We start from the raw sequence: 24533 nt of genomic DNA, 5'->3' as shown, positions 1-24533 counted from the left end.
TGATTTATTAATGGCTTATAGTATTCTTAACACTTCTGGACATCCTCTCAAACACCTACTTAAGCTTAGTTCCAACACTAACCTAAGTGGTAACACCCAGAAACTGGAAACACAACATAGAAAGACGGAATGTAGACACAACTTCTACTCCTTAAGAGTTGTCAAATGCTGGAATTCGCTGCCAGCCGAGCTAGTCCAAGCGACTTCTCAGGAGCCCTTCAAGAGGCAACTTGACCTATTCTTAAGGACCAAGGAGAGCATCACACTATGATTTACCAATTTGTTTTCCTCTTTTATTGTTAACATACTTAGGTCCCTGTCTTGAGGATTTGGTGATCTCCTGCTACTAGACACCGAAGCCTGTTAAGCGAAAGCTTCTTCTATTCCGTCCACAACCATTTGAACCATTTGAGCCAATTTCTTTTGCTTCTTTTATCGTTAATATAACTATGTTCCTGTCTGAAGGTATCAGAGATCCACTGCTTCTACACACGGAAGCCCGTTAGGCGAAAGCTTCTTCTATTCCGTCCACAACCATTTGAACTAGTTGGTTTGAAGGTCACTGGGGGGCGCGTGGTTGGTCCTGTCGTCAATGGGTATTGGTTCGTTTTGTTTTGAATATCTCGTAATGAACGGTAACTAGAAGCTTTAGTTAGTTCCGCAGATGAAAACACTGATGAGGCTACCCAAGCTCAACAGGAAGCGATCGAAAGAGATGTAATTTTGCCGAATAATATCAAGTTTGTGCTATAGATGAAGTCTACATGTCTAATTTCTGGAATTCTTCCACTTTCAACACTTGATGAGGACTTCACTGGTCATTTAGTTTACTTGGAAAAATTAAAGGTTAGATATCTTGTGAAGTTCATAGTGAATTCATAAAGTGACCTAGAAAACGAAAGCCCATCTGTTTTTTTTATTAAGGACTGTCTATTACGTTTCTTAAATATAGGAAGCGCAGCTCGATGGCTTCGATTACATTTAACCGTTTTATCTCGTTTCAGAAAGCTCTGCTTCAAGCAATATCGCGCCCATTTAGTGTCTAATAAGTATTATTTATTGGTTCGTATTTTTCGATTTGACTACAATCGTGGGTTAGAGAGAACGAAGGTTTACGCTAGTCATCTTCTAGTATAAAATATAGTAAAAAACTAGCCTTTCAAAGCCATCTGCTACGGTTTCAGTGCGGTATGGCATTAATGGTAATAGGTTCATTATTGAATAAACTTCATTGATGGGTATATTATGGGTGTTATTCGGCTCATCAAAGCAGCGCACTGCAGTTCCACATTAGTTGTGATTGTTAAGTACTTTAAAAACTACGTTATCTTTAAGGCAACTGAAGATGGAACTCACATAAATCAGGTTTTAATATAAATAATATTCCCACCTAACAGTCCTCAAGTCTGTTTCAACGAGATATATTATTTGTTTTTCGTTTAATTTAAGGTAATTGTTAATGACAATAAATAAATTAGTAGGCTAATCAACATAATCTTCATACTGCGTATTTCCGTAACCCAGTGGTCTACTCCTCTTACCCATTTTTTCACCTTTATCAACAAGCTTGTGCTATATTTTTGTGGACAATAAAACTAAAGCCATTTTAGCGTGTTTGCTCGGATCAGTATCTTCATTACACCATTCACAGGTCCAGTTGTGTTGCTAGTTTCACGTTGGCACTCTTTCATACTTAAGTACAACATTAAAAACATAATTTGTGTTCACCGTATGTCATAAAATATTTGTAAGTCATTTTTAACCTAAAATAGCCATGATTTAAAGGTGTCATACTATTCGGATAAAATAGCAGAGTATTCTAATAGTCAGATATTAATAGTATAGGAAAAATGTAAATGTATACTTTTCTAGTTAAAAATCAACTTAGTTTATTTTTTTGTTTTGGACGGTTCGTTGACAAAAATGCGATGATGTAATTTTAAGACTGCTAAAAACCAAATCAGTTCTGCCTCCGTAAATACTCACCTAAATCTACGGTATCGACAAGCTGAGTATCCTGATTTTGCCCTATAAATCTATGTTTTCTATGCAAATTTAATCTAGTTGCTTCACAAGCATAATGTAATAGGCAATGAGACACCTATTTTATTTATTTAATTCCCGACCGTTGTTGCTACCTTGACGAGGTGGTCGGGCTTGCCTATCGTGATGAAGCAACCGAGCTATACTGGCTGGAACAACCGTTCCTCAAGGTCCTACCATGTCAGACATGTCGGTTGAAGAGCGGTAAGACTAAAAGCAACAATCCCAAGGTCCGAAGGCGAAGTCGTACTGCTGACTGTACAGAGGTGTGACAGCAGTAAGGTGTTTCCTTCAGACAACCAGCATGACAGCGATGCTGCCTTCCCACAAGGAGGGGTGGGGTTAGAAAAGGTCGACCCTAAAAATATACACCTCGCCTTATCCCACGGATATCCGTCTCCGGCGGTAAGGTCTCAACAAGTACGGAGCTAACACAAAAATTGCCCATAAAAAGGTCGTGTGTGACCAACCTCAAGCAGTTGTCCCTTGGGCACTGCGGTCACGCTCCCAAGTCACTAAGACCACTTCTAGTCCGGTTTCCTTTTCAGGTACCTTCAGAACAACCCTTCCACGGTGTGGGCATTCGGGAAGTGATAACCGCCCTCATACCTCTAACAACACTCAAGACCACTGTATTCATAATCAACCTCCCTCTTCGATTTCTATTATTCCTCCTACATCGACTTTTACCTCTAAACTTCTTTTTTCGGCTTCCTCCTCAAATGTCACCATAGCCAACGATTCTAGTGCGCAAAACACTGTCCCAGGTCTACTGAAACCTCACTCGAAACTATACATTGGAGCCTTCAACGTACGCACCCCAAGTCAAATCGGTCAGCAGACTTCCTTGGCTAAAACCCTAGAATCTCGTAACATTGATGTATGCTGTGTCTCTGAAAGACGCATACAGGATCCCAGTGTGGTCACTCACTTGACCTCACCTCGGCAAAACGGAGAGCCAACGAGATCCACCCTCCGTGTATCTGGTGACCCGACGGCCAGTTCTCGTGGACTGGCAGGGGTAGGGATAGCACTAAGCATGAGGGCGGAACAAGCACTGTTAGAGTGGATCCCCGTTAACAGTCGTTTATGTGCTGTTCGGCTAAACGGCTCCGTAAGAACTCGGAAGGATAGGGACACATGTCGTTGCCTTTTTGTCGTTTCTGCCTACGCTCCCACTGACTGCAGCTCAGATGAAATGAAAGATGAATTTTACAGAGAGCTATCTGAACTCCTTCAGAAAGCTAAACGTTCGGACAAAGTACTCGTAGCAGGTGACTTTAATGCCCAGATAGGTAGTTTAAACCAAACAGAAAGGCATTTAGGTGGGTATTTTAGTATTCCGGCACAACGAACAGATAATGGTGATCGTCTGCTACAACTATGCTCAAACAATCGTTTATGTTTAGCAAACACAAATTTTAAGCATAAGGAAAGACATCGTCTAACATGGAGACCCTTTACACCAAACCAACGATGGACTCAAATAGACCATATTGCCATTAGTCATCGTTGTAGAGGGTCGGTAGAAGACTGTCGCTCATTCTGGAGTACCTGCTTGGACTCCGACCACGCCCTAATACGGGCACGCATCTGCTTGCGCCTCACTGGACGCAAAACAGCCACAGTAAAAAGACCCATTAGAATTGAATTGAGTAGCGAGAAAACCAAAGTAGGTTCCAGGAACAGCTGAGGTCACAATTAAGTAGTTCTGAAAACGAGGTTGACCCAGATGTTGCTTGGAAAGATATGCAAACAGCTGTGGAAACAGCAGTGACATCTATCAGTGATTTAAACCACAGGGTTACAAAGAACCAATGGATTTCCTCAAGGTCTATTGCACTGATGGATTCTCATAAACTCATTCCATCAGGCTCTGAACACGATGAAGAGCGATAACAAATCAGATCTAGATTAACCAAAAGTCTATGCAGCTACCCAGAGACACGAACTTCTCGACTACGTCTATCTGCTCACCATCCAGGGTGAATACAGAATTAGAATCCTGCCAGTCTTGTAGAAGTACTTTGCACTTCGAAGGTGTAAAGCACATACCATACCTACGGAAACTAACTGCCAACTGATTAAGTGGGGATTGCATGGCTTGGGCACTATCGCACAGTAAGACAATATCGTCCGCATATTCAAGGTCGAGAAGTCTTTCTCCAGGCAACAGATCCACACCGCAATTACTTACATCCATCAGAGCTGTTTCCAGAATGTCATCGATGGCAAAGTTGAAGAGGAATGTTGAGATTGGGCAACCCTGCCTAACCCCACTGCTCGAATGGAACAATGGAGAGGGGTGGTTGTACGCCTTCACTCTGCCTGAGGTGTTTGTATATAGGGCCTTTAGGATGTTAATAAACTTCTCAGGCACACCCTTCTTCAAAAGACAACCCCAGAGAACAGTCCTGTCCAACGAATCGAAGGCAGCCCTAATGTCAAGAAACACTACGATTGTTGGCCGGTGATGATTATGACAGTGTCCTAACATTTGGGGGAGGGTGAAGATATGATCAATACATCATCAACCAGAACGAAAACCAGCCTACTCCTCGCGAGTCAATCTTTCTCGGGTTTTGAACAACCTACGAAGAATGACGGAAGCCAATAGCTTGGACGCAATCGTAAGTAGACTTGTCCCCCGATAGTTGTTACAGGAACGACGTGAACCATTTTCAAAAATAGCGACAACTATCGACTCATTCCATGACGTTGGTACACTCTCTAACTCCCAGACCTTTGTAAACAACGTCGTCAGTTCCTTAGCCAGAAAGTCACTACCATCTTCATAAAGGGCCGGAGGTAAGTCATCTGGGCCCGGTGGTTTGTAGCGCTTCACGAGTTGGAGTCCCTTGCGGACCTCCGTCTCATTTGGTGGGTCAGTCGCCACCGGCCATGTAGGGCAGGACAGTCTGACCGATGTTGCTGAAGCAGCAGGCCAGTTGAACTGCCCTTCGAAGAATTCTGCCCATCGTTCAAGACGTCGATGGATGTTAGTGATGGGCGGAGATGACAAAAAGACATCGTTTCTCACGCCGATTTCTTCTCACTTTGATGGAACTTTCTAATCTAACAGCACATAACCGACTGTTAATGGGGATCCGATCGATTAGTGCTGCCTCAGCTCTAGCACTCAGTGCGACACCAACGCCAGAAAGACCAGACGAAGATGCCACAGGTTCCCTGGATAAGCGCACGTAAAACAAGCTTTTTGAAGCGACAGATGGAGAGCGAATTTGCAGTACTTCACCAGAGTCTTGAATACGGGTCTCGGATAGAGAAAAAACGTCAATATTAAGACTTTCCAAAGACACCTAAATAAAGACCAACTAAGCAAGCTGAAATTTATTAGGTGAGTTTGAATTTTTACCACCAAGATTGACAAGTAAATGATTGTTTACCCAGCTAGCAACAGTATCTCCGTTCTTTTGTTCGGTGAAGTTAGTGAAGAATGTGTATACAAATAGGGCGTAGTTGTGTGTTCAGTAGGCTTTGTTTATTGGTGTGTAACAGAGTTTTTTCCTTAATTTCCAACAGCTTATGAAACAAAATTACCGAGGGATTCGTCGACTTCGACGTGATGGAAACTGCTTTTATCGAGCATTTGGTTTTGCGTATATTGAGTACCTGCTAAATGGCAAGCTAATTAAAGAAGCTGGGAGGTTTGTTGATTTTTGTACTTTCGTATGCTTCGTGTTGTGTCACTTAATTTCCTAACCATACTTAAGTTACAACTCAGTATGATCAGATTTTTCGTCAATCTTCGCTACTGTACGTAATTTATTTGTTTCAATTTCAGAATGATAAATGACTTGCGAAGTGAATTTCACTCTTCATTCACAAACCACCATTTGTAAACACCGTTTAACACAATTCTTTCTTAAATAGACTAAGCGTCAATCAATAAACTCAAATGATCCTCAGTGATAGGTTCCGCACTGGTCCACTGCCGGTCTGGATTCTCACGCGATAGAAGTTTAATATTGGAATTTGTCTTTTGAAATGGTTCCCAAAATAAGTCGAATTACTTTAGTGGTAAGGCATCCAACCCACTTCAAAGAAACCCGAAATACTGGTCAACGGAATTGCCGTAGTTACTTTATAATAAAACCTATATATAAAGGTGGTTGTATGATATTTTTAAAGATAATCGTTATATCACTCTTTAATTAGTTGCACCTAAATATTACCATACTTTTAAATTGTTTACAATATGGAAACGACACAAGTGCATTTAATTTGACGATACATCGTGTTTTAACTTCTTACTATATATTTTGTGATAAATAATTATATTAGGATATTGTTAATTAGTTTTTGTGAAGGGTTCCTGCGAAACTAAGTTATATATGAGTTTTTCCGGGTACAATGATATCCATTGTCCCGTAATATCTTAAGAGTGCTATAGAAAATTACATCAAAGGTGTTCGGTATCTATTTATGTTAGTTTATCGTTTCTCATAACTCTTTTTACTTTTAACAAAATCTAGTGTAATTTATATTTATGTTCATCACTGAATCTACGGAGGGTTCTCGACCTTGATATGTCGGAAATATTTTGTGTATGTCACCATAGTTTATTCTATTTTGAACTTTGTTTACTGATACAGTCTAAAGGTTTGTGATATGATACCACTGAGTAAAGGTTAATTTTGTCGGGTTGCCCCTTTAAACTCATCATGAGTTCCTAACCGAGATTCTAGAAAAGTGTGAAATTTGATATCCAGATGTTAACGAATTTGGCTTCGTATCAAAGTTGCAAACAATTATGCTGAAACGTCATTTTCTTACCCACGTATAAATGATACATATTATGTGTATTAGTTTCCCTAAATCTCCATGGTTTTGCTACTTTATCGTTTTTTTTAAGTGTAGCGTCTCTGTTTTACCAAAACGCTATTAAACGAAATAGTTTTTCTGGTAAAATATTCCAACTCCTGTAACTTTTCCAAGTTTGAGTCACCTCTTGCCATTTCTGTTCTAGGCAGCCGGGTTTCATCTTCAATTGTCATATAACAAGTTTGACTCAAGTCAATGAACGAAAGTGTGTGGTCACCGTAACTAATCTAATTAAAATTATTTCCAATTCACTTTATTTATTATTAGATATTAAGAGGGAATCATTAGAAAACTTACGGGTTTTCAGAGTAATGTACATATATTTATATGAAAACATTTTCTTGTGAGAATTCGAAATTATGATCAAAAGCATTATTGCTGATCCGAATTGATCGTAATTGGTCCTATATGGAACCGAATATGTAGATGATTTTTCCTCCCAGTCCTAACAAAACCTATGGTACTATTTACACAAATCAATTTTGATGTATTCGATTAGGAACGTGTGAAATTGCGGTGGGGAACGGTACAGATTCTGTCTAGGAGAGTACATGCTTCATTGAGATTCCATATGTATCTGTCTGATGAGTCTCGACAGACATGAGAACTAGGTTTAGGACTTCTTGCCCACAACTTCTAATAATCTTACTCCAAATTGAATTTCATATCACACCTTGGATGAGTTGATTTTATCCTTTTTTAGATTCAAGAAGAAGTGTGATGAGTGTAAGGATACACTGATTGCTAATGGTTATACACAGTTTACTGTAGAGGATTTTCATGAACAGGTAGGTAATTATTAATTATCTTTTTTTTTTATTCCTCAAAAGTACTTTCATGCAAGTGTTTTAATTACGTTTTCCTATATTTGATCCTTTTGGGCATAAAAGCACTTAGTATACACTAGCACCAAAATAAATCCATGATGATAACTTTGAATTTATCAATAAAATAAAAATGTATATCAACTCAGAACCTTGCACAGAAGTGCACATGTCTTAAGCTAGCTCACTACATAACAGTAGGAAATAATAAAACCAAGGTAATGAAAGAATTGGAAGGATATTGCTAGCAATAAATAAGAATAAAAAAACAAATACTAAATAGACTCCACTTGATTAAGTAATTAATTTAACTCGTTTACCAATTGCGGGTTTTTGTACTTGACTTTGAGCCACACTTTTAGACTACACTCTCAAAAGTGACTACACGGTGGTTCGACGATAGTGTAGCGGTTTCTCAATAGAACAGTAACTTATTCATTGTAATAACGCACAAGTGGTCGATTAAAGTCGGAAATTTATATATAAATACGTATAAATAAATGAAGGTTTCTACAGTAAATAATTATCAGTTTAAAGTACAAACCTACATCCGAGGTGATACAACCAGGAACATTATTAAGTACTCAATATTGACATGTGCACAAATAACCAATTAGATAATACTCGACGGATAAAAATACATTAGCCAATAAGAAAGCAATTAGTTGTTCAATCAATTATTGAAATATAAGATAGAAACAGTGCAAAACACCAACCACCCAAGTAATATTACTATGATACGTAAATCTTATATCCAGGTCCATCTTTAACAACCGTTTTGCAGCCGAAAAATGGACGAATTAGTACTGTGTACACTCACTCTTTGATAACTAGTCTGATATATTTCAATCGATGTAGTTGGAGAGGTTAGCAAATATCGAATACACCCACAACTAAGATATTTTTCGTGTAATTAGTTCCCTGTTAGGATTTGAATAAAGCAAAAAAATTAAGACGGAGTAATGTGAATTCGTTATATTTCGTGGCTTCTCATCAGCTGCTTACAATCATATGTATATTGAAAGATAACATCGTGGTATGGTATGATGTGAAACAATTGACATAGATGACGAAAAGAATTGGAATGACAAAGGTTATCAATAATAACTATATACAGATATGTGCAAGAACAAATTAGAGGTCATTTGGAGATGGAATTCAAAAACATAGGGGGTGGGTGGATGGTTCGTCAACTAAATGAGGTCCGGAGACAGATGAGATAGATTGTGTGATAACTTTAGAATTTGTGAAGGGTTTACATAAGATTACTAGATTTTGAAATTGATAAGATGGGTTACGTGATAATTGAACAGGATTTGAAGAGTTTATTTAAGTTAAAAGAATCAAGTAAATGAAAATGTATGAGTGAAGGGATGGTTTTAGTGTACATAAAGTAAGAATTAGTTAAGAGAAGACCTCATAACAAAATGAACACTAATAAAATAATGATAATAACAAACTTAACCAAGGTAGTGATAAGTTTATTGCTAGTGCTTTCAGAAACCCGAGAGACACTGTATTTTCTTGTCTGCTAATAATTTCGAAGGTTAGGTGAATGTCAATAGTATGCCTGGTGAATTCAATGCCGATCTATTGCACTATTTAGAGCCGTTGGGTCTTTCAGTTTCAAATTCTTTGGAATGTGCTTGGAAATGCGAACATGTACTCTTCTTTCCGTTCTTCCAATATGTGTTTAGGCACGTGCATGTAAATTGGTAAATGTTCACTCAAACAAACAAAAATTGACAGGCGCTCTTTTCTTAATGCCTCCAACTACATTTACCTTTTTTTCTCATAAACAAGTGTTTTAAAGTGTTCTATTTATTCTGTATATAATGTAATTCATTTTCCAAGTATGAATATGAACTTTTGACTACATTTTAATTATGCGAGCTAATTGAAACTACCTGGTTATACCAGACTAAAGTAACTAGTAATTCAAGGCTCGAACTTGTTTACCTTACTAGATGGAAGGTGAGTGCCTCAATTGCTAAGTCACCATTGCACCAGTGTTTTACTGGTTAAAGTAGTTCTTATTTTTAAATTTATAGATGAATATATTTACTAGTTATTCCATACAGAATAAATACATTGTATCAATTTCTATTAAGTGGATAAATTATATATTTATTAAATATTAAGCATAAATCTCTTTGTTTACTTTCTTTTATGTTCTTACTGTCTTTGTATACTTCTCTTTATAATAAATATCAGTTCGTTGGAATGGTGGATCGGTTTACTGTTGATGGTGGCACATTGGAAGAATTAGAAGAAGTTTTTAACGATCAGGCATATTCAGATTATTATGTCGTATTTTTACGGTTAGCTATTCTGTACTTTTTCCTATAGAATTGTTTCTTCTTAGATGGCAGGAAGTACATTTGTGACTTAATATTGTTGCGTTGTTTAAGCTAGGTGTTTCAATTGAAAAGTTATTTTTTGTTTTAAAAAAGATCATGAATTTTAGCAAGGTAATATTAAAGTGTGAATGTTTTGTATTTTCTCCACAACTTTCACGTCGTTATGTTTAAATCGCTGGACATTTGATTTTCCTCATGTACTAACTTGTTCATTTGGTCCGGGATCATGTAAGGCTGAGTGGTGATTTTTAATTATTGATGAAATGCTTCAAGGTCAACTACTGCACATAATTTATTTAAACAAATTCATATGAAATTGAAATACTCGATGAAAATACGTTGACCTTCTATGAATTATCAAATTTTTTTATGGATAAGATCAATGATATGCATTTAGACAAAGATAAATTAGTGAAAAATTTTCATCTCTCTGTTTTATTCGTTTCAGTAGTACTACGAATTTATAAGTATACTTTGTTTCAAGTACTCAGCGAGAAATAATACTTCTCAGTACGTACATACATTATTTACTGTTAATAGTCATTATGCTACTTGTATAGTAGAGCAAAGCGTATTAATTCATTTCGTATTCGATTTTAACTTAGCATTTATTTATATTATTAATATTACATGTGGAATAAATAAGCTTTCTGATAGTGGTAAGAAATGTGCAGCCCTCCATCCACTATCACCCGTTACTGAGTCGCATTCGTGACATTCGAATTTCGCAATGAACATGATAACAATAAGTCAAAATTTAATAATTTATATCTAACTTTATTCATTCTATTTTCATCTTATTTATTACTAATTTGATTTAATTTTGAATTGTTATGCTTCTAGACTCTTAGTTTCTGCGTACATTCAAAAAAAAGCTGGGTATTTTGTAAATTTTATTGATGAAGGTAAAACAATCAATCAGTTTTGTGAAACAGTAAGTTAATAAATCATAGATATTTTTAAATCTGTTGTCGTTATTGTTGTTGTTGTTCTTCTTCTTATGGATTACAAGTGATTAATTTCAAAAAAGGATATAATAATATCGATAGCATTTAGCCTCGAGATTGTAATTAATTATAGTGAACGAATAATTTTTAAAATAATATAATCAGAAGTGGAATTATTAAGATGAATTACTCGTAGAAAAACAATAAATCAATTGAGAGAACACATTAGGTTTATGGATACTGTTTAAAAGTTCATCAGAGAGGAGTGAGTAACCTACAAAATTGATATGAAAATGATAAGAAAGTATTTTATCTTCCTATATCAGTTGATTTAGAGGCTTACATGTCAGTAATTCGTTCTTGAGAGCAGCCACCCAGTCAGCCACAAAGTATCATTGGATATTATCAATCGAACAGCGTTGTATCGATTAGTCGAACAATGCATAAGCGTCATTCCTCACTACAAATCATAACTTATGATTTTTTTAAACATAATATGGACATTATGGACGGATAATTGTAATATATCTACTCCACTAAAAATAACAAACATTTGTACGTATTTTTACTTAATCATATCCTAATTGTTCATTGGAGAATTCAAACCCATTCCTAGTAATCTCTAATATAATCAATTTAACACATCGATGTAGTCACTAATATGTCAAAAGTTGTATACACCTTGTATCAATTATTTCAAATTTGATCCTCCTTACATAGTGTTCCCATCACACTTCAACAATCTGTCAAAGGGTATTTTAAACTGTATATTTAATATTCGATGGGCAATTACAAGTCTTGTCAATACTACAGGTTAGGCATATTGACAACTGTAAATTGAATGAATGTTTAGTGTGCACTTCAATATTAATTTTTCTACTAATTTGATACGATGTGTTAATCTTAATATTCTCATGCACAAAAAAACAGCTTGTTATAGATAATTTAATATTCTTATATGGTTAATTAACCTTAAAAAATGGATTTACCGTGTGAAGTTCCATTTAATTTATAATTTGTACAGAGATAGCCTAGTTGTTAAGTATAACGGTATCTTAATGATGAAAACATTCGGTCCCAATTTTAGATTCTGCCTATGCCCACTTGGGCTTGGGCAACTAATTGATATCACTAGCAATCACACTTTAAATGTGATCTAAAGGTTGGTAGGATTCATTATTATTAGTTCTACTATTATTATTTAAATTAGTTTGTCGGCTTTCTGTTGATACCTTTTCACTCTTGCGCAGATTCGTGTATATGAATTTTGCATAAGATTGTAATCAACACTAGATTTTAAGACTTTTTTGTAATACGATCTACTGTCTGACTTAGCTATTAACGCTTGATCAAATAAAAATTAATCTTCACAAAGAGTTCTATTTACTGAACAATAATACATGTAACTTATGCTTATTTACAATTAGTGTACATATAGACAATAAATTTTGACTTATTTTGGTAATCCTCGTATTTTCTATAACTCATTAGCATTCAGAGTTCACTGATCATGCAACCTTGATATATCTTATAGCTTAAGAAATTGTACATATTTCATCTTATCTCTGAAATGATTGTAAATGAATTCAGAAAATAACTGATATTTGTTATGAAATCGCGACCAATTTAATGGTTTAGTGAATATTCTTTTCAATGAATTTCTCATCAGGTTCTACAATTCATAAATCCAAATTAATAATCCATAAAATTGGTCAGATTTAAGGCAGAGTAAATCATTTGGAAATTGTAATATATGAATTGAGAATTGTTGTTTGTTATATAAAATCAATTCAGATCGTTAATGTTGGGGCTGTTTAATATAAAGTGTTAACTTGAATCAGTTTATAGGTGAAATGAAATTGTGATATAAATGATCAGAATAAATATGGTCAAAATGGGGTGAGAGAGGAAATAATGTAATTACAAATCAGAAATTACGTAATATGTAGAATAATATGAATTAGGTCAGATATAGTAGATAGGGGTGGATATTGAATTAATTCCTCAGAAATGTTATCAAGTGTAATGATAATAATGACAATAGTAAGATGTGTGGCTAAGTTTGGGACATAAAAATGAACATTAATCAAATTACATCACCATATTATAAAATTGATTATTAACTAGTTGGTCAGGGTAAAAGAAGCGACTGAACATATTTCTTTTGGATGCAAAGCTCTGACTTTTTGATCCGAATAGCAATTTCTTCAGCCGTCTGTAGGATTCGCAGTCTGACGGAATTAGGTAGATTGCTGTTAAGACGATATATTATGGTGAAAGATTGCTCCATGTTGGCTGTATGTCCCGCTTGAATTAAAGGGGCTAAAATGGAGTTAACCGGTTTAACTGCACCTTTACTTAACCACACTAGGAGGTACTCACGAGCCCGAATATACAAATTCCTAGAACATCTGCCAATATAATTTGCTTCACAGGAGCAGTTGAATTGATAAATACAGAAACAAGTGACTAGTCTAGGCAATTTATCTTTCAACCTCTGAGTGATCAAATTACTCTTGAATTCTACCGGCATTTACTATAATAAATATAATCAAGATTTTTCCACAATATATTTTAAATTGTGAATTGAAAAAAAACTTCCAATTTTCAAATTACTATATCCAACTTTTAAAATAAAATATTTTTAATATAAAAAACAGGAGGTTGAACCAATGGCTCGTGAATCAGATAATATACATGTGGCTGCTTTAGCATTAGCTGTTGAATTGCCTATTTATGTAGAAAATTGTCAACAGTCGGGTGAATTGAATCGTATCGAGTTTCCTGCATATAGTGATTTAATATTGGATAATGCCGGGGAAACAAGCAGTGATAACCATGATATTCACAGTGAACAAGTATCCAATGAAGATGATTCTTTTATTAATAATTATAAACAGAATAGTAGTTCACCACCAGTTACATTATTGTATAGACCAGGTCATTATGATATATTATATCCTAATTCATGAAAATATTAAAGCAACTGATAAGATCGGAACTGTTAAATTGAATAATACTCTCTGTATCATTGATAATCAACATTACAGTAGGTTTTTATGTTTTGGATGCTACTTTATAATTTAGATTAACTTTCAATGATGATTTTTTTGTTGTTGTGTTTGTCTGTATGTGTTTATGTATTTCTGTAGATTCTTTTCTTTTTTGTAATATGATGCCTTTCACTAAAACAATAATTCAATCGATAGTAAAATATCTTTTTTGAATTGTTTCTTTTGAAGAAATTGCGTAGACTATTTTATTACGTTTTTTGCTTGTTACTCTATAACGACTACTGGACTTCACTTGGTTTGACGTAAATTAGAACAAAGATGTGTCGATGATAAGATATATTTCAAAGGACCGGAACAACTATGTACGGTAATGAAAACGCAAGAAATTACATATAATTTGCATGAGGAACTTTTGGTGTCTTCTTGAGTCATGTACCAAGGCTGAACAGTTAATGATGAATCAGTAAGGATATTTACATTCGATGACTCAATGGCCGTGCAATCATAAGGCTCCTAGCCTCCCAACACCTCCCTTTTGAGGGAATCTGTAGGATCTATGGTCGGCGTTCACTCCTATCAACTCGACTAGGCCGCTCTCGATCTCTTCATCTTTCCCATAGTAAAAAAATAGCTCCTTTTTTGTATGAACCAGAACTGACTCAGTGTTGCTAGTAGTTTTGTCTCGAAGGTATTTATGAGAATAGAGAGTCGTATTATATGGTGGTTTTTATTGCTGGAGATAGGTGTTAGTTTTTTAGTAACCTTATAGCTGACTCCAGTGAAATCAGACTAATAATCGTTATCGAATGATTGCTGTCGAAATATACATCATGGCTACCTTCGTATATAATCATCAACTTGAATCGCGTCATTGAATAATGGAACTAAATAAATCAAATGCGGAAATGGATTTTTGAATACGTATATTTCGTGCAACCGTTGATCGTAAAGCATAGCAAAACACGACACGCAGCGGTGAAAGCATGTGAGCGAACCGAATTTACCCAAGCGTGAATCGATATTTATAGTCATACAAAAATAAGTTACAGGCACATAGTGAGTAGGGTAAGTAATTAACACATACGATCATATAAAGAAGTCAGTATTAATGAGCGAATAAGTGGCAGGGTAAATATGTGGCTTGAGAAGAACCAACAGATTGGTCTCTCCAGAAGCTAAAATAACTTATGTAGGATTGTCATAGTACCAGCCCCTACAATTCCAATCGATTTGCTCATTACACTAAGCTATCAAATCAACTAACATTTCATACATCAATATTGATTTTCACCAGATTCAACCGTCTGACAGCTTATTGTTTTCCACAATAGTTCATAACGAGTACTGTCTGACCAAAATTAAACGGTCCTTTCTGTGCTCCATGGTTTTGGTCGGTTTTCTCCATGTCTGTTTCGATGAAACTAGACTCGGTACGTGACAAATGACTTCTGTAGATATATGCAGTTTTCATCCAACAAAACACCATCTACTGCATTACACTATGTATTACAATAGGTGTACGTAAAACTTTGGGATATTTTCTCCATTTATTCCCATATCTGTGCGGAGCGCATTTGAATGTACCTACAAACCCTTCCACATGTTCATTCGATCAAGGATGGCAGGATGATAGTTGGAATAGATTAACTCCATCCTGTCGACAAAGAAGATTAAGACTAACAGTTATCACCAACTATTGTCTCCAGATACCATAAATAGATGACTATGGAAATTTCTTACGGAGCAATAGATAAATTCCTTACTATAGAATAACATATACTGTCGGAACGGATCTAGAAAAAATATCTTCCATGAAACATAAACACAGACAACAGCAGATAATATTACCGAAAAACGACAAAATACCGCACACGATTTTGTTCCCAAGCTAGTGTACGTGCATTCATATAAATATCATGCGTTTACGTGCTGACGCGAATGTAGTGAGAATACAGTATTCTCGACATTATACAAGTGGAACAACTACTCAATATAATAAGCAAAATTTTTACCTACAATCCCTCGGAAGACATTGTAGTATGTCGAGTAAGGAAGATCGGACTATGAGTAAATAAATGAGAGCAGCAGGTACATAAATATTAAATTCTGTAGACAGGATATCTGGAGCCGTGAATTCATACATGCAGTTGAAAATGCACGTAAAGATAAAGTGCGAAAATAGATTTCGATGTAACAACGTCCAAGATATTAAAAGCGAGAGTGGTCGGAAAATATTTGTTGGCGTTAATAAAGATAGAGAAGAGACGGGACAATTTGTTGTACAACACAACAACAAACACCATCGATTCACAACTACTAACATGCACATACACAATATGTCCACATACTACTACAGTCTATATCAACATCACCAACACATATGCAACAACATTCATCACACATGCATCGAAAACACACTATTCCAGCATACTCATCACCACTTCAAGTAACAACTTGCCCAACAACCATATTGTCATCATCAACATCATCACAAAGAACAATGAGAACAACAACAACAACAACAACAGCAGCAGCAGCAACATCGTCGTCATCCACACACACAAATGTGTTCCCGTCACCTTATCATACACAACACCTCACACTATCTGGACAGAGAACTCACAGTTACTGATCTACCGACTGATAAATTGTCGGGAAAATGTGGGTGTTGGGAACAACATCACTCCTCTACATATTCCTCTCCACCTACTGCCACAGACTACAAGACCGCACATGTTTGTTCGTTCGATTGTGTGATTGTGTGAGTGGGTGTGTGTGGGCATGTGTGCGCAAGTGTATGTGGTGTGTTTATGCGAATGTCAATAGGAATCCACACATTCAATCACAATAGACTCCCATCAAATTCATTGTGTATATGCAACAATCCACCTGGTTCGTTAGACATCATGATTTCCAGACTGCCACCAGCTGAATGTGCTGACCACTAAGACAGACTACGACAGAGAGAACTAAATGGAAGGAGAGTGAATGACTGAATGTGAGTGAAGGTGTGATGGAGTGGAATGTGCAATGCTACACGGAGCCCAAGTGAAAACACGAGATTGGATTGTGAGGAGGAACGCTTAGTGGTGGCACGTGATTACAGTGATGTAAATGATGTTTCGTAGTGGTAGAACGTGTGGGCGAAAACTGAGAGCCAGTCGCCTGCCGGAACCCGGGATCGAACCGGGGACATTTAGATTGTAGTGACTCACGTTTATCACGAGAACACGACTGGTTTAATAAAAACAATTATTATTATAACCAACTGTACCAGTGTTTGTTTTAATGTGCTTTTGTTTGACTGTGCTAATGACAGCTATTTTGTGCTTCCATTCGTTTACTTACACTTTGATTGTAACTTCGCGCGGATTCGGTTACGTTCTGTAACCAAGGTTGTATCCTGGCACGATCTCGGTATCATTTCGATGCCACGAGATCGCCAGCAAATAAACATCGACTTGGTCCATTAATTGCCTTCTGATATTTGGCTTCTCGGGGATTTTATGGAGTCATTTGGAACGAGCTTCTTACGCCTTCTGATCTATTTGGCACGTGTTTCTTGGTAGCGGTGTTCATAGTTAATCTCAACTCGACGCCACGCTACAATTGGTGACCCGTATTTTGGAACACGCCTCTGCTTCTGGTGAAATCTTCCAAAGAAGCCAATTCGGTGAGTCTATGATTTATCTATCCACGTCTGTCGTATATTTTCATATTTAATATATAATATACTCGACATGACGGATAACGATAAGAATAGTATTAATATAATAGACTCACATGTATGTGTACCGAATCCTTGTTACTTTTTTATTCGCGTGACGATGAATTCCACGCTTTATTCGAGAAATTCCCCGTACTCACTAAACCACTCGAGGAGCTTCCATCGGTGACCAATCGTGTGGTACACCACATAGTCACCCGCGGACCGCCAGTCACGGCACGACCTCGCCGACTGGCACCGGACAAATTAGCTTTTGCTAAGCGTGAGTTTGACAATTTACTAGCTACTGGTATTATTCGTCCTTCTCACAGTCCATGGGCCTCTCCTCTACACATGGTGCGCAAAAAAGATGGGGTTAGTTGGAGACCATGCGGCGACTACCGAGTTCTAAACGTAGTTACGCGCTTTGATAGCTACCCCATCCCCCACATACACGACATCACGGCATCGCTCAAGGGCACGACTATCTTTTCTAAGATCGATCTGGTACGAGCATATCATCAGATCCCAGTCGCTCTTGAAGATATCGAAAAGACCGCTATCACGACTCCTTTCGGTTTGTTTGAGTTCCTACGAATGCCATTTGGATTACGGAATGCTGCTCAAACTTTTCAAAGGTTTATCGATAGCATTGTACGAGACCTCGATTTTGTTCACGTCTATATTGATGACCTGCTAATCGCATCATCAAACGTAGATGAACATTATCAACATCTTACGCTATTATTCCAACGCCTTTCGGATAACGGAATAGTAGTTAACCCAGACAAATGCGAGTTAAGTAAACGAGAAATAATATTTCTGGGTCATGTTATCAAGCAAGAGGGTATTCTACCTTGTGAGGACAAAGTGCAAGCAATAAAGGAGTACAACGTGCCGTCCTCACTCAAGGAACTGAAGGCTTTTCTCGGTTTGGTTAACTTCTACCGTCGTTTCATCCCACACGCGGCAGAACGGTTACGACCACTAACCGACTTACTACGCGGCAACCCACGCAGATTGGAAATGAACGATTCTGCACGTACTGCATTCACTGAAATCAAAACGGCTCTTGCGCAAGCCACTCTTCTCGCCCATCCCGATCCATCAGCCACGCTTAGTATAGCGGTTGATGCATCCGATGTTGCTATAGGGGCAGTCATGCAACAAAACATCTCCGGTAGTTGGCAACCTCTCGAGTTTTTCTCACGACGCCTTACTGCCACGGAGACGAGATATAGCGCTTTTGGTCGCGAGCTGCTAGCAGCCTACTGCGCCATCAAACATTTTCGGCACGCAGTAGAAGGACGTCGATTCATTTTATTCACCGACCATAAGCCCTTAACGTATGCTTTGCATACCAAGTCTGACCGCTACTCACCACGAGAGTGCAGACATTTGGACTATATCTCCCAGTTCACGACAGACCTTCGTCACATCCAGAGCAAGTCGAACTGTGTTGCCGATGCTCTATCACGAATCCAAATGAATGCAGTTACTTCACCGGTGCTCGATCTTCCTGCTATGGCCGCTGCCCAAGCAAACGATCCCAGCTGTAGAGAAGCACCACACTCTACGTCCCTTCAGTATCAGGAAGTACCTCTAGCCACGACTTCTGGCACCATTCTATGTGATACTTCTACCGGTCTTCCTCGACCCATCGTACCCTCTGCTTATCGACGTCTCGTATTCGATGCCCTGCATGGATTATCTCACCCAGGTATCGCAGCTACATTACGCCTCATCGCTGCACGATACGTCTGGCCGTCCATGAATAAAGATGTTCGTATGTGGGCTAAGCAATGCTTACAATGTCAACGATCAAAAGTGCACAGGCACGTAGCCGCCCCCCTCGGTACATTCGCTACGCCTGATGCTCGCTTCGATCATGTTCACTTAGACATTGTAGGACCACTGCCACCATCGCACGGGTATGATCACATACTCACGTGCATCGACCGCTTCACCAGATGGCCCGAAGCTATACCCATCACGTCTATCACGGCGGAGACAGTTGCTCACCGCTTCGTAGAACGATGGATAGCTCTATATGGTTGTCCCTCGACCGTCACGACTGACCGAGGACAACAATTTGAGTCCGCACTATTCTCCTCACTTACTCGGCTGCTTGGTACGGAACGAATACGCACTACCGCCTACCATCCAGCTTCAAACGGTTTAGTTGAAAGGTTTCACTGACAACTTAAAAGTGCTCTTCGAGCACACGAAAACGACAACTGGTACGAAACCTTATAGCTCGTCCTCTTAGGTATTCGAACGGGCTTGAAGGCAGATATACAATGTTCCGCCACTGAAATGGTATACGGCACGACATTGCGTCTGCCCAGAGAATTCTTCACACCACGGAGCAGACCTAATTTCGGTAAATCAGACAACGTCCGTCGACTGTCTGCATTTATGTGAACGCTGTCTCCGGTGTCAACTCGAATACAACATCGACAGGTCGCTCTCCCTCGAGAGTTATCTACCTGTTCACATGTTTTTGTACGAGTAGATTCGGTACGCAAACCTTTGCAACAACCTTACGAAGGCCCTTTCCACGTGATCGCTCGTCACGAAAAGACCTTCAAGGTTGATCGATATGGACGCGTCGAGATCGTCAGCGTTGATCGTCTCAAACCAGCACACGTCGATGACAGTGCCCTATCTGGTAACCTGAGATTCAATGCTAGACCTATCAAACCTAGCGGGATCCTTAAATCTTCTTCAGGTCCCACGCTAGATGCATCTGAGACCTCATTCTCACGTCCCGGTCAACAGCACGTGTCATCTGCACCTTCTACGGACGAGACGACAGTCTCACGTCCAGATCAGCAGACCACGCCGCCTGACCTCGGGTGAGATTGCAGGCTCACGAGATACGAACGAGACTGCTGTCTCACGTTCCGGTCGCCGAGTACGGTTACCCGTACGCTTCCGCGACTAATCGCACAGTGAACAACCGATACGGTGTAGGGTTATTCCTATACTACACGCATGCTACACTCTTCTTTTTTGATTTTCTTTTTGTTTCCTGAGCCCACGCCTTCGACCATCTCCGTTTGGTTCCGTCGACTTCAGTCAACTTTGGTGAAAGCTGGATTGGCCACCCATGCTCTTGTCAACGCACTCAGTCGATATATTGGTTTTGAATGCTTGGCATACGCTTGGTCGTTACGGTCGCTTCTGGTCTTTTGGCTCAACGTGGTTTCGTCCTACGTCTGCAGCGTTTCTGGTGCGCACCTCTACGAACGCCCTCTTCAGATTCTGGATACAAACCATTCTGGTGTAGCATGCCAACTCGAGCAATAAATACAACACATCGCTCCTGGTACTGTTCTCCGAAAACGACCTTCGTTGGCAACTCGACGATCAACGATCGCTTTCCTGTTCGCCAATTCTTCCGTCCCACAATCGCTCGTCAGCCGATCAGTCCCACGATTCAAACCGCTATTTATCGAAAGTGTAAACCCTTTCTAGCGGGGGGCTCCTTTAGTGACTCACGTTTATCACGAGAACACGACTGGTTTAATAAAAACAATTATTATTATAACCAACTGTACCAGTGTTTGTTTTAATGTGCTTTTGTTTGACTGTGCTAATGACAGCTATTTTGTGCTTCCATTCGTTTACTTACACTTTGATTGTAACTTCGCGCGGATTCGGTTACGTTCTGTAACCAAGGTTGTATCCTGGCACGATCTCGGTATCATTTCGATGCCACGAGATCGCCAGCAAATAAACATCGACTTGGTCCATTAATTGCCTTCTGATATTTGGCTTCTCGGGGATTTTATGGAGTCATTTGGAACGAGCTTCTTACGCCTTCTGATCTATTTGGCACGTGTTTCTTGGTAGCGGTGTTCATAGTTAATCTCAACTCGACGCCACGCTACAATTGGTGATCCCAAAGTTTGGGACATGCGACAAGATCTTCAGTCTAACGCTCTCCCAACTGAGCTATTCCGGCGACGTAGGTTCGCACAATCACATCTATTCACACTCAAAAGCATATCTTCATCCAGCATACGCACACACTACACGCCAAATCCAATATCAACATCAAAATTCTAACTAACAGACAAACACCAACAACAAGCACACCAGTTCATAGAACAATCGTCAACAATACACGTCCTACAACACCAACACGGCATCCAACCACACTGATCAAACAACCAATATATATTTCTCAACACATACTTCCAGCAGTCAGTTCACCTGATCCATTCACACATTGGAATGAGAAGACGAAGTATGTGACCATCTCATCCCACCCCACTTACATGCATATCCACCCTGTTATTTTTCCTATTTCAAACTTTTACACTGTCGAAGCGATCCGGTTTGGCTTGCCATTCACGGGTTTGCTGCCTGGCATGCACCTGGCTTCGTGCTGGACTCCATGTACGCTGGCTTAGCGGTAAATATCCTAGGCTGCAGCGTTAACCATTGGTTGTATGCATTTGGGAAACCAATGTATGGGATTATTGGCGTACAACTTTGAGCGGTGGATCACTCGGCTCGTGTGTCGATGAAGAGTGCAGCCAACTGTGTGAATTAATGTGAACTGCATACTGCTTTGAACATCGACATCTTGAACGCATATTGCGGCTACGGGATATCCTGTGACCACGCCTGTCCGAGGGTCGGCTTTTCATCTATCACGGCGCACATTGAGTCGTGGATTGGGCGAGTGCCTGCCGGCGTGTATACCCGCATCTCAACGCGGGTTGCTGGTCAAAGGCTCCGTCCTAATAGTCCGGCTACAGCCTAGTCCGGTCTAGATGACTTGATCGAGATGCTGCGGTGGGTTGTGCTCGAGTCGTGGCCTAATGACATTATACACGCTCGGGAAGAATCGCACCTATCGTATGCTACATTGGTCACTTGATCTTGTCTCTATGGTTCGGTCTATGGTTTGCACCGATGGTGTGTGTATTACGCACAAATTGTATAATTGACCTTGACCTCGGATCAGACGTGATTACCCGCTGAACTTAAGCATATCACTAAGCGGAGGAAAAGAAACTAACAAGGATTCCCCTATTAACTGCGAGTGAACAGGGATTAGCCCAACACCGAAGCCTGCGGTTAATTGATCGTGAGGCAATGTGGTGTTTAGGTTGGCTTCAGACATTACTGCTCTACCCCAAGTCCAGCAATGAGCACGGCTTCCCATTCTGGCCCAAAGAGGGTGAAAGGCCCGTGGGGGTAGAGATCAAGTGTGACAATTCTGTTCTGAGCTACCCTTGGAGTCGGGTTGTTTGTGAATGCAGCCCAAAGTGGGTGGTAGACTCCATCCAAGGCTAAATACTTACACGAGTCCGATAGCAAACAAGTACCGTGAGGGAAAGTTGAAAAGTACTTTGAAGAGAGAGTAAACAGTGCGTGAAACCGTTCAAAGGTAAACAGGTGGAGTTGAACTGCAAGCTCTGGGAATTCAGCTGATGAGTGTGATTTGTGCTTGGGCATACTGGCCGCCTTTAGTGTCTGCTTAACCGCAGGTGCCTGCCTTTTGGTGGGTATGTGTGAATCGTTTACATACGACGCATGCACTGTTGGTGTGAGGGTCTGCTTGTCAGTGCACTTTCTCAGAGTGTTCACCACGACCGGCACTGCTGCCTGTCTGCTATGGCCAAACTGATCAGGTCTGATTTCCGTCAGTCTTGGTTGGGTCGGCAGGTGACTCTTTGGCTCATCTATGGGCTGTGAGTGTTACTAGCCGGCTGTAGCGGAGCTGTGCGGTGTGTCGGAGATGGCGGCTTCGCATGCGTGCCTAGACCTTCGGGCGTTGTTGAGTCTGGTCGGCTCGTTACTAGCTTCGGCTGGTCGGCTGATGGCTTGATTTTGTCACGTTGGCGGTTGCGTGTGTGGTTTGCGTTGGGCCAATAGTCTGTGGTGTAGTGGTAGACGATCCACCTGACCCGTCTTGAAACACGGACCAAGGAGTTTAACATGTGCGCGAGTCATTGGGTGTTACGAAACCCAAAGGCGAAGTGAAGGTAAAGGTTCGGCTTGTCCGGACTGAGGTGAGATCCTGTTGTCTTGCTCATACTTTCCAAGTTGCGAGCAGCGGGCGCATCACCGGCCCGTCCCATGACGTAGACATGTGACCTCGTGTTGTGTGCACCGTCGGGGCGGAGCAAGAGCGTACACGTTGAGACCCGAAAGATGGTGAACTATGCTTGTGAAGGTTGAAGCCAGAGGAAACTCTGGTGGAGGACCGTAGCGATTCTGACGTGCAAATCGATCGTATAACGTGAGTATAGGGGCGAAAGACTAATCGAACTATCTAGTAGCTGGTTCCCTCCGAAGTTTCCCTCAGGATAGCTGGCATTCTGAGAAATAAACAGTTTTATCCGGTAAAGCGAATGATTAGAGGCATTGGGGATAAATCATCCTCAACCTATTCTCAAACTTTAAATGGGTGAGAAGCTTAACTCGCTTAATTGGAGTTTTGCATTGAATGTGAGTGCCAAGTGGGCCATTTTTGGTAAGCAGAACTGGCGCTGTGGGATGAACCAAACGTTCGGTTAAGGTGCCTAACACGACGCTCATGAGATACCACAAAAGGTGTTGGTTGGTCTAGACAGCAGGACGGTGGCCATGGAAGTCGGAAGCCGCTAAGGAGTGTGTAACAACTCACCTGCCGAATCAACCAGCCCTGAAAATGGATGGCGCTCGAGCGTTGGACCTATACCGGACCGTTGCTGTAAGCTGGGCCTATGCTGTGTGAGGGCAAGCTGCACTTGGTCCAGGCATGGAGTAACGGCAACGAGTAGGAGGGTCGC

The 24533-nt window shown here is 39.7% G+C and overlaps 1 protein-coding gene across 1 annotated transcript; it reads left to right on the top strand.

Moving 5' to 3' along the window:
• Positions 1-557: 557 nt before the first annotated feature.
• Positions 558-14246, top strand: OTUB1 (OTU domain, ubiquitin aldehyde binding). The gene is made up of 7 exons (XM_051212770.1): positions 558-596; positions 644-846; positions 5587-5711; positions 7592-7676; positions 9927-10033; positions 10916-11006; positions 13680-14246. Exons 2-7 carry the CDS (start codon positions 754-756, stop codon positions 13989-13991), a joined length of 813 nt encoding a protein of 270 aa, XP_051073391.1. The 5' UTR covers positions 558-596; positions 644-753; the 3' UTR covers positions 13992-14246.
• The last annotated feature ends 10287 nt before the right edge of the window (positions 14247-24533 follow it).

Source organism: Schistosoma haematobium, chromosome 1 (assembly GCF_000699445.3).
Source record: "Schistosoma haematobium chromosome 1, whole genome shotgun sequence".
Lineage (NCBI taxonomy): Eukaryota > Metazoa > Platyhelminthes > Trematoda > Strigeidida > Schistosomatidae > Schistosoma > Schistosoma haematobium.
The sequence above is the reverse complement of the archived record's forward strand: the minus strand, read 5'-3'. Positions and strand labels throughout refer to the sequence as shown.